This window comes from Bacillus rossius, chromosome 5 (genome assembly GCF_032445375.1).
Source record: "Bacillus rossius redtenbacheri isolate Brsri chromosome 5, Brsri_v3, whole genome shotgun sequence".
Lineage (NCBI taxonomy): Eukaryota > Metazoa > Arthropoda > Insecta > Phasmatodea > Bacillidae > Bacillus > Bacillus rossius.
In genome coordinates, this window is record NC_086333.1 from 51,480,416 (window position 1) to 51,493,160 (window position 12,745).

A 12,745-nucleotide genomic window follows, 5' to 3' on the forward strand; every position below is an offset into this window, starting at 1 on the left:
CGCTTATGGTTTAGGCAGTACTGGATTTTTGTGGTGGCAACGTTTTTGTTTTCCACCAGGCTGCCAGCCAGCCTAAGAGTTTTAAACCAAGAAGTGAAACAATTATTTGTCGCTTACTAATTAAGTAAACATAAAATTACAAACACTGCTATTATTTGAATCGTTATTGCAATGGCGGAGATCGATTTAAGATGTTTACAGGATGTACGCCATTTCTAGTTACACTGTCGTAAGAAACCTCAAACAAAAAAGAAAAAAAAGATGAACTTTCAAACACAAAGAAATATAGCCAAAATCAGCATGTCAAAAAATTGGAAAACATAGACAGACCTGAAAATAACGTGGAAGGATTTATTCAGGAAAATATCTCAGCATAGACGAACACAGTGGACTAACAATGACGAGAGAGTTGCAAATTGAACAGTAAAAAAAGTAAAAAAAAGACCGTCTGTAATGAAATATTTTTTGTAATTCCTTCCACATAATTTTCTGTGCTGTTTACGTTTTTAGCTTTTTTTTGACATCGGCTGATTTTGGCTTGATTTCTTTTGTTTGAAAATTTAATTTTTTTATGTTTCTTATGATTTACACTACAAGCAACAAAAAAAAATATATGTGGGCGTCTTTCAGTACTCGCGAGTCATGTGTAACACATAACCTCGGTAACGAGAAAATTCGCGTGTTCTCATGTTTCAAATGCACTTTATAGTACGAACCTCGGACACGAAATTTAACGTAGAATTGTTTTAAATAATGCCGAACGGCGCCGCTAGGAGTTTGCTGCCGGAGCAGCTACGTCGATTATCGAACCATTCCATTTGCAGAAACTATGCAATGAAACGGCTCAGATAAAAAGTGAAAAAGACTATAAAAATACTGATTCCCCCGCTTTGAACCTGATTTTCGACAAGTTATTTTACTAAAATACTGCCCATCTTGATAAAATTAATTAAATAGTTTTACACTATAAAGCATGGGCGTGAATACCGAGTAAAGGGGTGCGGGACGCAAGGAATTAATAATACCTTCTCTTCTTGATTTGGGGGGGGGGGGGGGGGTGGAAGCGGGAAGAAGCCTGCATGCACTTGCAAAAGCGTAACCGTGAATCGGTTTTTGATGTCAGAACCTTTGTTTTATGGAAAACCTTCTGTACATCTGGAAGGTTTTCTGCGATTTTGCATGCATGTGGACCAAAAAACACACAAAGCACCGTACAGCCAGAGAAGACGTGTCGGTTAACCCCTCTGCAGGGTTTCCTTTGCGAATCCTGCAGATTGGCGGGCCTGATATAAAGGTTCCCTCTGTCCCTGTGACCTCCACCAGGTGGCAGGCCTTGTGGTTGTTACACTCAGTGGCGTAGCCAGGATTTGTGTATGGGGGGTGTTAAGAAGCATGCCCCCCCCCCCCCCCGTATTAAAGCGGTGGTCCGGGGGTCCTCCCCCGGGAAAATTTGGATTTTAAGGTGTAAAATAGTGCTATTTTAAGCAGTTTTCAGTACTTAAATTTAAATATTGTAATGGTAAAATTATTATTAATTTTAATATGAAATTTGTTTGAGTGATGAATAAGAAATTAATTAAAGATTTGGTGCTAAAGGGGGGGGGGGTTTGAACCCCTAACCCCCCCCCCTGGCTACGCCCCTGGTTACACCAGACTCGCGCGGCTAAGCTGCTGTGCTCACGGCCCGCAGGTGACGCTGTACGGCGCCGGGGGCTCCGCCAGCTACCAGTACGTGAGCAAGCTGCCCGGGGACGCCGGAGCGCAGTACTGGGCGCCGGCCGGCGGCGGCGGCGGCGGCGGCTCGCCCGCGCACGTGGACTACGTGGGCGGCGGCTACGTGCAGGCCGGGCTGGCCCCGGAGGCGGCGGCCATGCAGCTGTCCAACGGCTCGTACGGCGCCGGCGCCTCCACCTCGTGGGGCATGGCGCTCGACGACTCGTACGACCCCAGTGAGTCGCCGCCGAACGTACTCGGGCATGCCGCTCATTGTGAGACCCGTCTGCTGGTTCCCCATTGGCTCAGAGGCCTTCAGATGAGCTGTGAGCCGATCACAGAAGCATTATAACTAGGGATAGGAAAAATTCGCGAGTTGAATGACCTGCAGGATGTACTCCATAGCTCTACGTACACTCGGTCAAATGCCACCCACACATTGGCTGCCGTCTTGTGAGACGTCCCAACGTAGCAGCCTGCGATTCGATAAAGCTTTGGTCGGGCGTTTCTAATTGGCCCAGAGTCATCCAGGTGAGTTGTGAGCCAATAGCAGAGGCAGCACTGAGGTGTAACTATTTGTATTTTAGCCTGTCGCGAATTAAACCCGCAAATTTTTCCTATCCCTAATTATAACTAGAGACACGGAAATTTCGCGCATTCATTTAGTCGCAAGCTAGAATGCAAACCTCCACACTGTCGCACTCTGTGTTCATGATTGGACCGCAGTTATTTTGACACACCCCTCTACGACCGTGAGCCAACGATGTCCAGCTAGGAGAGAAGTATAAGCGAATCAGGTAGTGCCACATAACAAGGATAAAAATGTCCTCGCTAAGAAATCAACCTAATGGGAAAGTAAACATGGGTCGAGCACACCTATAATTTAGAATTCTATCCTGATGGCAGAGGTATCCGCGAAATTTCCGGGACTCTACCTATCACAGATGCATTATAACTAGAGACGCGGAAATTTCGCGCATTCATTTAGTCGCAAGCTAGAATGCAAACCTCCACACTGTCGCACTGTGTTCATGATTGGCCCGCATTTACTTGGAAACGCCCCTCTATGACCGTGAGCCAACGACGCCCAGCTAGGAGAGAAGTAAGCGAATCGGGTAGTGCCAATTAACGAGGATAAACATGCTCTCGCTAAGAAATCAACCAATGGGAAAGCAAACATGGGGTGAACACACCTACTACCTTAAATTCTACTCTGAAGCCAGACGAATCTGCGAAATTTCCGGGTCTCTAATTATAACGTTACATGTGTTTTGATTCTAGCACGACGCGAAATGAATCCCCGAATTATTCCGGACTCTATTAATGTGTTTGTTGCCACCTTTTAATGAAACAGAAGTCATTAAGGGCCCCACCTACCTGGAAGTACAAATCTCCAGGAGTAAAAAAAACAAGTGATTTGAAAAGCATTCAATAATAGCTCTGTTTAGGCATTTCAGTTTTAAACTGTAATTTTATAACAGTGAAAATTGCTCAAAACACGTGTATTCAGAATAACGTCATACACGCTAGAGATTATCCTAAGAGCTCAAGGGACTTGTATTCTAGCTTTTAACTTCATTTCTCCGTCACATAATGTTATAAATACAGCTCTAATCACATAGTTGCCCTATGCAGTACGATGAGAATGCGCGCCAGTTCAGAGCCAGAGGCGGTACCGCGTTAGAAGCACCTTCAAACGTCGCACTTATCGCCACACCTCACACAAATACACCCATGAACTAGGGGGTCCCTTTAAAAACAAGCAAGATATTTATTCGCCGCTCACAATAGAGTGGTACAATGTTGACAAGCAGCAAATCTACTCACGACACCATTTTGTAAAATAAAGTATGATTCTACCCTGGCGATGTTAAATAACGCGTATTTTTCAGGTCTCTAAATTCATTTTTTTTTCCGCAAAATAAAAGATTTTTAGAATAACTGTGCGATGAAACCAGAGTGTGACAATGCATGCATTATTAAATGGGCAGTATGTCCAGGCGATGGTCTGTAAAACTGTGTACCAAACATTTCTTACGATGTCACTAGAGATCGGAAAAATTCACGTTTTATTTCGCGACAGGCTAGAAGCCAGACCCGTTTACCTATTTCCTGCTTCTGTTATTGGATCACCGTTGGCTAGAAGGACTCAGAGCAAATGAAAAACCCTCAACGTGAGACGTATCTAATCATAAGAAACGCAGACACCAGGTCTTACAAGCCAATGAGCAGGTGCCATTTTCCCCGAGTACGTAGAGGTTTGTGGAATCCATCCTAGAGGTGTACATAGTGACTGAAAACATTCACAGGTACTATGACCTCCAGGATAAACTCCACAGTCCTCTGCACACTTACGCAAATATCACATGCATGTGAGGAAGTATCAACTGGGTAGCTTGTGATTGGTCAATCTATTGGTTAAGGTTTCTGATTGGCCCAGAGACCTCCAGACGAACTGAGAGCCAATTGAAGGAGCAGCACAAAGTTATATATGTTTAGTATCTAACCTGACGCGAAATGAAATCGTGAATTTTTCCAGTCCCTATATATCTCTCGTAAAATAATTAATTTTAAATTTTTTCTACTGTTAAAAAATAAATCGAAACTATTCAACAAAATCACTATAGGAAAGTACAATGTATCTTAAATACTGCTCGTAATAATACGCCTTTGAAAGGGATGGTTACAAACCGAAAGACGCCAACCTAGTTTCGACAGGTTTTTGTTTATGGCCAAAACAATTTTCTATAGTTTGCTATTAAAATATTTGTTTCGTTGAGGCATGGTATATAATTTAGTGGAATGTCTGAAGTTAACATTGAATAGCTGCCACAACTAGTGTACACTGTGAATTCACTGGCAATTGATTCTCTGGAACTGCCAACTTTTATAATTATGTCAGTAAAACTTTTTTTATTGGCAGAGACCTGGAAAAATTCGAGTTAATCTCTGGTTACAGGATGAACTCCATACTATTGTACACAAATAAGTGGGTGTATATTGTTCATTGGCTGCTGTAACATTTTATCTTCCCGCCGGTGTACATGTATTTGGGTAATATGAATTTTCTAATGTTGTCATTGGTCTGTCTTTCTTTGGGACGGGTAAAATCTACCTACCGGCCAACGCGGATGCAGTTCAAGTGTATGATGGTTTGGAGACCAGCCTCTCTCCAAAAAAAAAAAAAAAAAAAAAAAAAAAGCTAATTTTTCAGATCTCTAGTTATTGGCTTTGCAAATCTTTAAATGTGTGATCCATGCCCCATGCGATAAGGAAAGCAAATTTTCAATACTAAATTAATAAAAAACTGTTTAAAATGGTTATGGCATAGAAACTGCTGAATCAATATGGCATAGTGATTTGTAAATGGCGCGTTAACACCCAGAAATATGCGCGCTGTTTCGGTAAACTAATTGGTGTAAGTTATCTCTGCTTCGAGCTCTTGAAATGAACCCGTATCCGGGGTCTCTGAGACAAGATTCACCCAAGTGTCCATCCTCACATTAATTACATCAAACAGGCGAAAATTTATTTCCTTGGCCAAAATTTATCTAAAACTTAAGTCATCTTATGACGCAAAGTAGCTTGCGCTCTGTCTTAAAGATTTAGATTAACTCTGTGCTTGATTATACAATTTGAAATACTTGTACATTCACTGTTTCCCAAATAAGTAACTGCACGGGTGCTTAATTTGTACATTTACTACCTCCAACTATTTTAAATGAAATAAATTTTCAGTGGTTTAAGAGCTAAAGTCAATTAAAAATAATCCAGACGATCAGTGTTTCATCTTAAAAACTTTCTCTATTATTAGAGACCTGTAAAATTCGCGGATTCATTTCGCGATAGGATAGAGTCCAAATACTTTTTACATTATTTTGCTTCAGTGATTGGGCCACAGTTTATCTGAAGGACTCTGGGCCAATGAAAAATCTTTAACAGAAGAATTAGCGAATCACGATCATTCCAGTCAACATGTGTTACGAGTCGGTAACCAATCAGCAGATGTAATTTGCACGAGTGCATAGAGGATCATGGAGTCTATCCTTTAGGGATTTGAAATCGAGAATTTTACAGGTCTCGATCTATTCCTGACATGCAGTTTAGACCATAAGTCATGAAGATGTTTTCGACTTATTTTTGTCGCGATGAACATTTTGCTGGTCGCATTCAGGCTCGTCCTGCTATCCAGGCGGGAAACGGGAAGCGGGGAGGCAGTTCTCATTTTGACTGGAATCAATGAGCACGGGCAGAGACCGGGTTGCGCGCAGCACCGCGGACCTCTCACCCGGCCCATTTGTTCGCGCAGACCAGATGCTGGACATGGTGAAGGAGTGCGTCAACTGCGGCGCCCAGTTCACGCCTTTGTGGCGTCGCGACGGGACGGGACACTACCTGTGCAACGCCTGCGGCCTGTACAACCGCATCAACGGCGTCAACCGGCCCCCCATCCGCAGCCAGCAGAAGAAGGTCACCGCGGTGAGTCCGTCGGCTTTAATTGTGCATGTACGTCCTTAAAATTGCTTCCATAGTGGGAGGCAATTAAAAAAAAAATAAAGAATGATAACAAAATCGGGGGATACAGTTTTGGTGTTGCAGCTACATGTCTATCATCTCCATCCGAAATTTAATTACACCACTGGATAGCTAAAGGATCAAATAATTCGTTACGCTAAGTGAGGACTGTGACGCATCGCGCGCGGTGGTGGGGGAAGCGCCGCAATTTTGAGGTCATTTTGCTTGGTTTCGAGATTTCCATTTAGTATAACTTTTGACTTGGAGAAGCTACGACGTTCGTTTGAGTTTCAATCGTCATCTCTCGTCAAAATATATTGATTGCATATATATATATATATATATATATATATCATTAGTGTAAAATAGTTACAGTTGAATACATATGGTGTTAAAATTTAAAAAAAAATACGTGCACATATTCACTTACAACACACGGCCGTGTCCATGACACATCCACCCCCCCCCCTTTTTTTTGGTATGTAAACATCTTAGCATTCGGTGTTCGGCTTTTGATAGGAGTAATGTCGTGAATGGAACAAAATTCGCAAGGAACGGGAAAAGGTTACAGAATTTTACCAAGACGGGCAGTATTATAATAAAATTCTTTGTCAAAAATCAGGTTCAAAGCCGGTATTTAGTATTGTGCAAAGTTACAATATTTCTTGTAGTATTACAAACTATTTTTCGGCAACTGGTTTCCAAAGGATCGTTTTATAAAAGTACAGAAAAGTCACCCTACTCATAGGGACAGGAAAATTTCGTGTGTTCCGTGACCTCTAGGATAGTCTCCACAGTCACAGTCATAGGATAGGATAGTCTCCACAGTCCTCTGCACTCCCGAGCAAATGACCCCTGCCCATTGGTTGCTGGCCTGAGAGACGTCTCAACTGGGGAGAATGTGATTCGTTACTTCATTGGAAGAGGGTCTCTCTCTCTCTCTCTCTCTCTCTCTCTCTCTCTCTCTCTGGCCCGGAGCCTTCCTGACAAACTGTAAGCCAAAAAAAAACAATAAGCACAAAGGTATTATAAGTATTTGAAATCTAGCTTATCAAGAAATAAATCAATGAACATTTTCAGTCTATATAATTGGTTTAAACAGTTTTCATGCCACAACAATTTTGTATATCTTAGTATTGAACATTATCTTTCATTGAGACACAGATTAAACATCCAGAGATCCCCAAAAATACCGTTGTCCATTGGCATTATATCGGTTGTAGTCGCTCCAGTAAATGAAGTCAATACTATACGCCAATAACTTCAAATTAAAACTATTTGCATCAGTTATTATTAAATTCCCGTAATACATTAAAAAAATACATACTCACTATGCTTCAACAAAGTCAAATTTTGAAAACTAAGTGATGGGTAATAGTTATTATGGGAGATGCTTGGCTTATTGGTTGTAGCCGCATTTAAGGCGAATATCACCGACATTTCGGTTGACATTGCTGTCGCCATCATCAATGCATCAGTTACCTACTGAGTTTATTGCAAGTTCTTCTGCCTTTTACTACTCCCGCCTGAGAGAGGAGTGTTTTCCGATTGGCTGCAGCTGTGGGCCAATAAGAGCCTTCCTTTCTTCTGCTTGGCCTGTTGGTTTGGCCAATAACAGCTGGGTTTTTGTGATATACTGGGGGTTAGCTGGCCAATCAGTGGCCTCTTCTCTTCTGGTTGTCTGGGCTGTTTGGCCAATCTGAGGGGATATATGTTTTGTTGGTTGCAGAGCTAGGTTTTGAGGATTTCTGAAATTTGGTTTCCAAATTCTTCTTAATTGGTATCCAACTTTTCTTTTATGTTTGATGGGTGTTTTAATATTTCTAATTATTTTCGAATGAATCTTTACTTGTATTTTGTGATGTTGGCTATAGAGTGTAATTTGTCGAATTCAATGATGTGCCTGGTTTCCAAAGAGAATTCAACTATATCTGATCGTAGGTTTCATGTTTATAATCACTGATATGTTCTTTAACATTTTGTGATTATTCGCCTGCCAGTTTTTCCTATATATACTTTGCCACATGAGCATGGAACCTTGTAAGCACCGGCTAGATTTTCGGTTGGAGTTTTACCTTTCACTGATGCCAGGGACCCCTCAGTCTTGTTTATAGGTTTCGTGCATCCTGAGAATTATGGCCACTCGGCCTGAAATTCCTTAGATGTAAGGGATGGGAAATATTTATTGGCTATGAATCCGTGGAAACCAAGATGGCGCCTTTCGATTCCTATCTCTCCGCACCCCCTCCTCCTAACCATCCCTTTGACATCGGAGTCTTAAATGACAATGATATATGATGACGAGAATGGAGCATTGACGGGATACGTTGGTAGGGGGAGAGTGGGACGGACGAAAGTTTCCCCCGCCGGTTAGCAGCAACATCCGTCACGTTTCACATACGCGAAAAAAAATTCCGAGGCAATCCCGACGAGGACATTCCCCGGTTTTATTGGTGGGAGATGAGTGATATGACCAGTTTTTTAATTTTTTTAATTTTTGAGTTTTTGATAACTTTTACTGCCAATCACCTCTAGGCCCTCTAAATACTCGGGTAAATGTAACCTGTTCATTTCTGCCGACCGGTGAGACGATTCAACAGGGTAGCCTGTGATTCGGTACGTCTTGGGCTGAGGGTTTCTCATTGGCCAAGAGTTTTCCCTATCAACTGTTTGCCAATAGCAGAAGCTAAGTGGTACACGTATTGTAATGTTATCCTATCGCGAAATGAATCCACGAAATTTTTCTGGCACATACAAATAAACCTAGGATCCCCCTTTAATGACATACGTGTGAAAAATCAACATGTGGTTTCCCGCCTGAGGCAGGGTCTACATTGAAGTAACGGGGCTGACACAGGAGCCGGCTGTTCTACCCGAGGAACAGACCTGTAGTTCCGGCCAGCCTGGAAAGTGCGTGAAGTGAGATGAGATGGGGTGTGCAGAAGCGACCGAATTTTTTTTTTGTGTGTGAAACAGGAGTGTCCCTAGAAAACCCACAGGCCACGGCAACGTCCGCCACGTTCCCAATTGCAAAAAATCCTGGTTCTACCTCGCCGGGAATCGAACTCGGATCGCCTTGGTTGGAAGCGAGTTTTATTACCAAAAATCTCAACACGGTTCACAACCAATGATTGCATTTCTTAAACCATCCCTCAGACAAAATCATGCACCCTGAGAATACAAATGAGCGGAGAAAGGACAAGCGAGGATTAGTTACGTTCACAGATTCGCGAGGTAGCATTTCCCAAAGTTCAGTGCCAGCGATGGAGATCATAGGCCAAGTGCGGATGTAGGCTACACCCCAGTGCAAGATCCTAGTTAATAGATTTTTGTGTCCCACAACATTGGCTTACTGACCAGTTGAAACGCGTGTCATGTTTGTTGGGGTCGCAATATCGCATACATAGAGACCTGAATAATTTCGCGTTATTAATTGGTGACAGTCTGGATTGCAAATGTTTGTACAATCAAATTATCCTTGTCGTTGGAAACGCCCCCGAAGTACTATAAGCCAAAGAGTAACTCCTTTAAAATCATCGGACCGAATCTGACCAGGAGATAAGACGAAATTAGGCAGCAACCAATGACAACCTGCTATATCGGCTTGATAATGCACACTTTTGTGTAGTCATACCTAGCTAAAATAAATGACGCGAATTTTTTTCATAGCTCTAATCATAGACCCTATTTTGCCTAAATTTAAATGCTGCAGTTCCATTCCTAGATAATCAAATAACTTCTTGACATTGGACCATTATAAAAAACTCACTGCTTTCTCATTTAAGACCAGTTAGTTGACTTTGAAATGCGCATGCAAGTAAACGTAAGCCATATGCGATGTGCAAGGTGAAGCGATCCAACATTCATGACTGCTTTAAACGCAGCTACTTTATAAATGCGCGAAAGGGGACATTTGCATTGATACCCATCGCCGAATATCGGACATGGTGATCAGACTTCGGCGCCCACAGTTGACAGATGTTCTCTTCGATCATGTTATTGCTGAATTTTAGTTCGTGATCACTCGAGCAAAGAGAATGAGTTACTGATTTTTAGAGAGTAATCTAATAAATCCCCATCCTTTCCAAAATCCCCCCCCCCCCAAAAAAAAATCCATAAAAACGTATTATTCCCACCAACCAAAGTAATTAATCTGAAATCAAATAGCGGTCAAAATGATTGTATTCCACCCCTCTCCCCCCCCCCCAAAATCAAATCTGCGTACGCTCCTGGAGAAAAAACATGTAATTTATTTAAATATATAAAAGGAAATCAATCGTATTCTTGATAACAGTGATACTAGTGACTTCCTTCAGTTGGCCACCCATAAGGAGCCCAAAGAAATCCACATAAGCAGGAAAATCTCGAGTGTCAGAAGCAGATAGCAAAGATGTTGCGCAACTCCCGAAGAAAATTGATGAAACCCACTTTGAAAGATAACGGTTCGGTGATTCAGCGCTTTCTTTTTTACGGTGTCTTATTTTCAAATATTAATATATCTACTTGAATAGCACTAGTATTATTTTATTTCTTTCAGAGCAACTAGAGTTTTAACATCAACTTCCAAACTTATTATTTCCTGGCTTTTCATGAAATTTATCGTGTAGTTTAATAAGATAATCAGTTGTTTTTAGAGAACACAAGGCAACATACTTTGGTAGTAACATTGTAGCATGTTCTTTACAAGTTTGCTACTGGTTCTCGAGTGACATCTTTAAAAGCAGTCATGGGGTGGATTTTCTGACGTGTCTGCAACCTCAAATACAAAACATGAAGAATTTATTCAGTACATGACAGAACACTACAAAAATACTTAAAATGTGGTATTGCAGAGGACTATTTAAATGTATCTTTCCACGATATTATATATTTTGAACTAAACTTAAAATTTTAGAACACTTATTTTCTTTGGAATCATCGCTCAGAGAAGAAAACGAATATTTAAGAATTTCAATTATTACTAATTACTTTGTATGTACTAGGCCAAAAATTTGAAACTTCAAATTATATTTAATTCTATAATAAAGTTTTGATACAACAATACATATACTTAAAAAAATATTCTATGCCACAAAAATTGTTTTTGTTATTATAGACCCTACATAATAATTCTGTAGCGTCTATGTAGTGTTTTATTATTAGTGCGAGCAACATATTTTCTCAATAGGAAATAGTTTTGTTTGAGGCTAAACATTATCTGTTGTTACCAAAAAAATATTATAAAGTATTTATTGACCAAAAATATTTTGTTGCGGTCACAAAACCGCCTTAGCAGTAGCCTATATAAAAATATATTATAAACACAAGTTCTTATTTCACACTAGAGTTGGACTATTATTTCTACTTTGGGGCTTTAGAAACAGAAAATAAACACTTTTTTTAGAACTAAAAATAACAGTAAAATCTAGAACTAAATTTTATTCGTGGGCAAATATACGAAATCACAGAAGCAAAATCACTTAGGGCAGTGTAGTGCCGTGTTATACCTTCAGTACGGGCCAGATCTTACAGAGAGACTCAGAAGTAAAGTACAATGAGCTCTAGCACATATGTCTAGATACTGGAAATATTCGCTGTCGTAATTACTTTTAGGATAGACTCCATTGTTCTGTACATACTTTGGAAAATGTTCCTCGCTCATTGGTTGCTAACTTGAGAGTTTTCCAACATATGTTGCCAGTGATTCGATAACTTTATTTATAAGAGTTTCTCATTGGCTCAGATTTTTTAACATAAACTGTGGGCCAATCATAGAAGTAGGTAAAAAGGTAAAGCTGTTTGAAATCTTACTTATCGCGGATTGATTCCGAATTTTTTTTCCTCTGTCTATGCCACAGCTTGATGCAAATAAAAAGTGATTTTGGTCTTGTCTTCTTTGTTATAAAAATTAAACAATAAAATACCACTTAGAAACACAAACCGACGAATACATTTTCGTACTTTTTGATGTGTAGAAATCTTAGCTCTTGGTATACGGCTTTTGGTAGGTGTAATGTCGTGAAAATGGAACGGATGTCGGTGAAAGGAAATGTGATACAAAGATGGTGGACCCAAGAGTAGCAGCATATAGTCACTTTCGTAAACATTAGGGTATATGCAAAAGTATTGCTTTGCCAAATGAAACTTTATAATAGTGAAACTATAATAGGATACATTTGTTGAACTATATAAATCATAGTAATTCGTAATTTATGTTTTAAAATATCTAAGAAAATTGGCATTAAACTGATTTTAACTAGAGACCAGTAAAATTCGCGGATTCATTTCGCGATAGGATAGTGTCCAAATACTTTTTACATTATTTTGCTTCAGTGATTGGGCCACAGTTCATCTGAAGGACTCTGGGCCAATGAAAAATCTTTAACAGAAGAATTAGCGAATCACGATTATTCCAGTCAACATGTGTTACGAGTCGGTAACCAATCAGCAGATGTAATTTGCACGAGTGCATAGAGGATCATGGAGTCTATCCTTTATGGATTTGAAATCGCGAATTTTACATGTCTCTAATTATAAC

The 12,745-nt window shown here is 40.4% G+C and overlaps 1 protein-coding gene across 1 annotated transcript in view; it reads left to right on the top strand.

Annotated features, from left to right (window-relative positions):
* The window catches only part of LOC134532263 (homeotic protein female sterile-like), a 40,603-nt gene that overhangs the window by 15,916 nt on the left and 11,942 nt on the right, over positions 1-12,745 (top strand). Inside the window, exons 3-4 of the mRNA XM_063368683.1 lie at positions 1,691-1,949; positions 6,023-6,192. Of these exons, the coding sequence (XP_063224753.1) occupies positions 1,691-1,949; positions 6,023-6,192 (429 nt within the window). The remainder of the gene's footprint in view (positions 1-1,690; positions 1,950-6,022; positions 6,193-12,745) is intronic.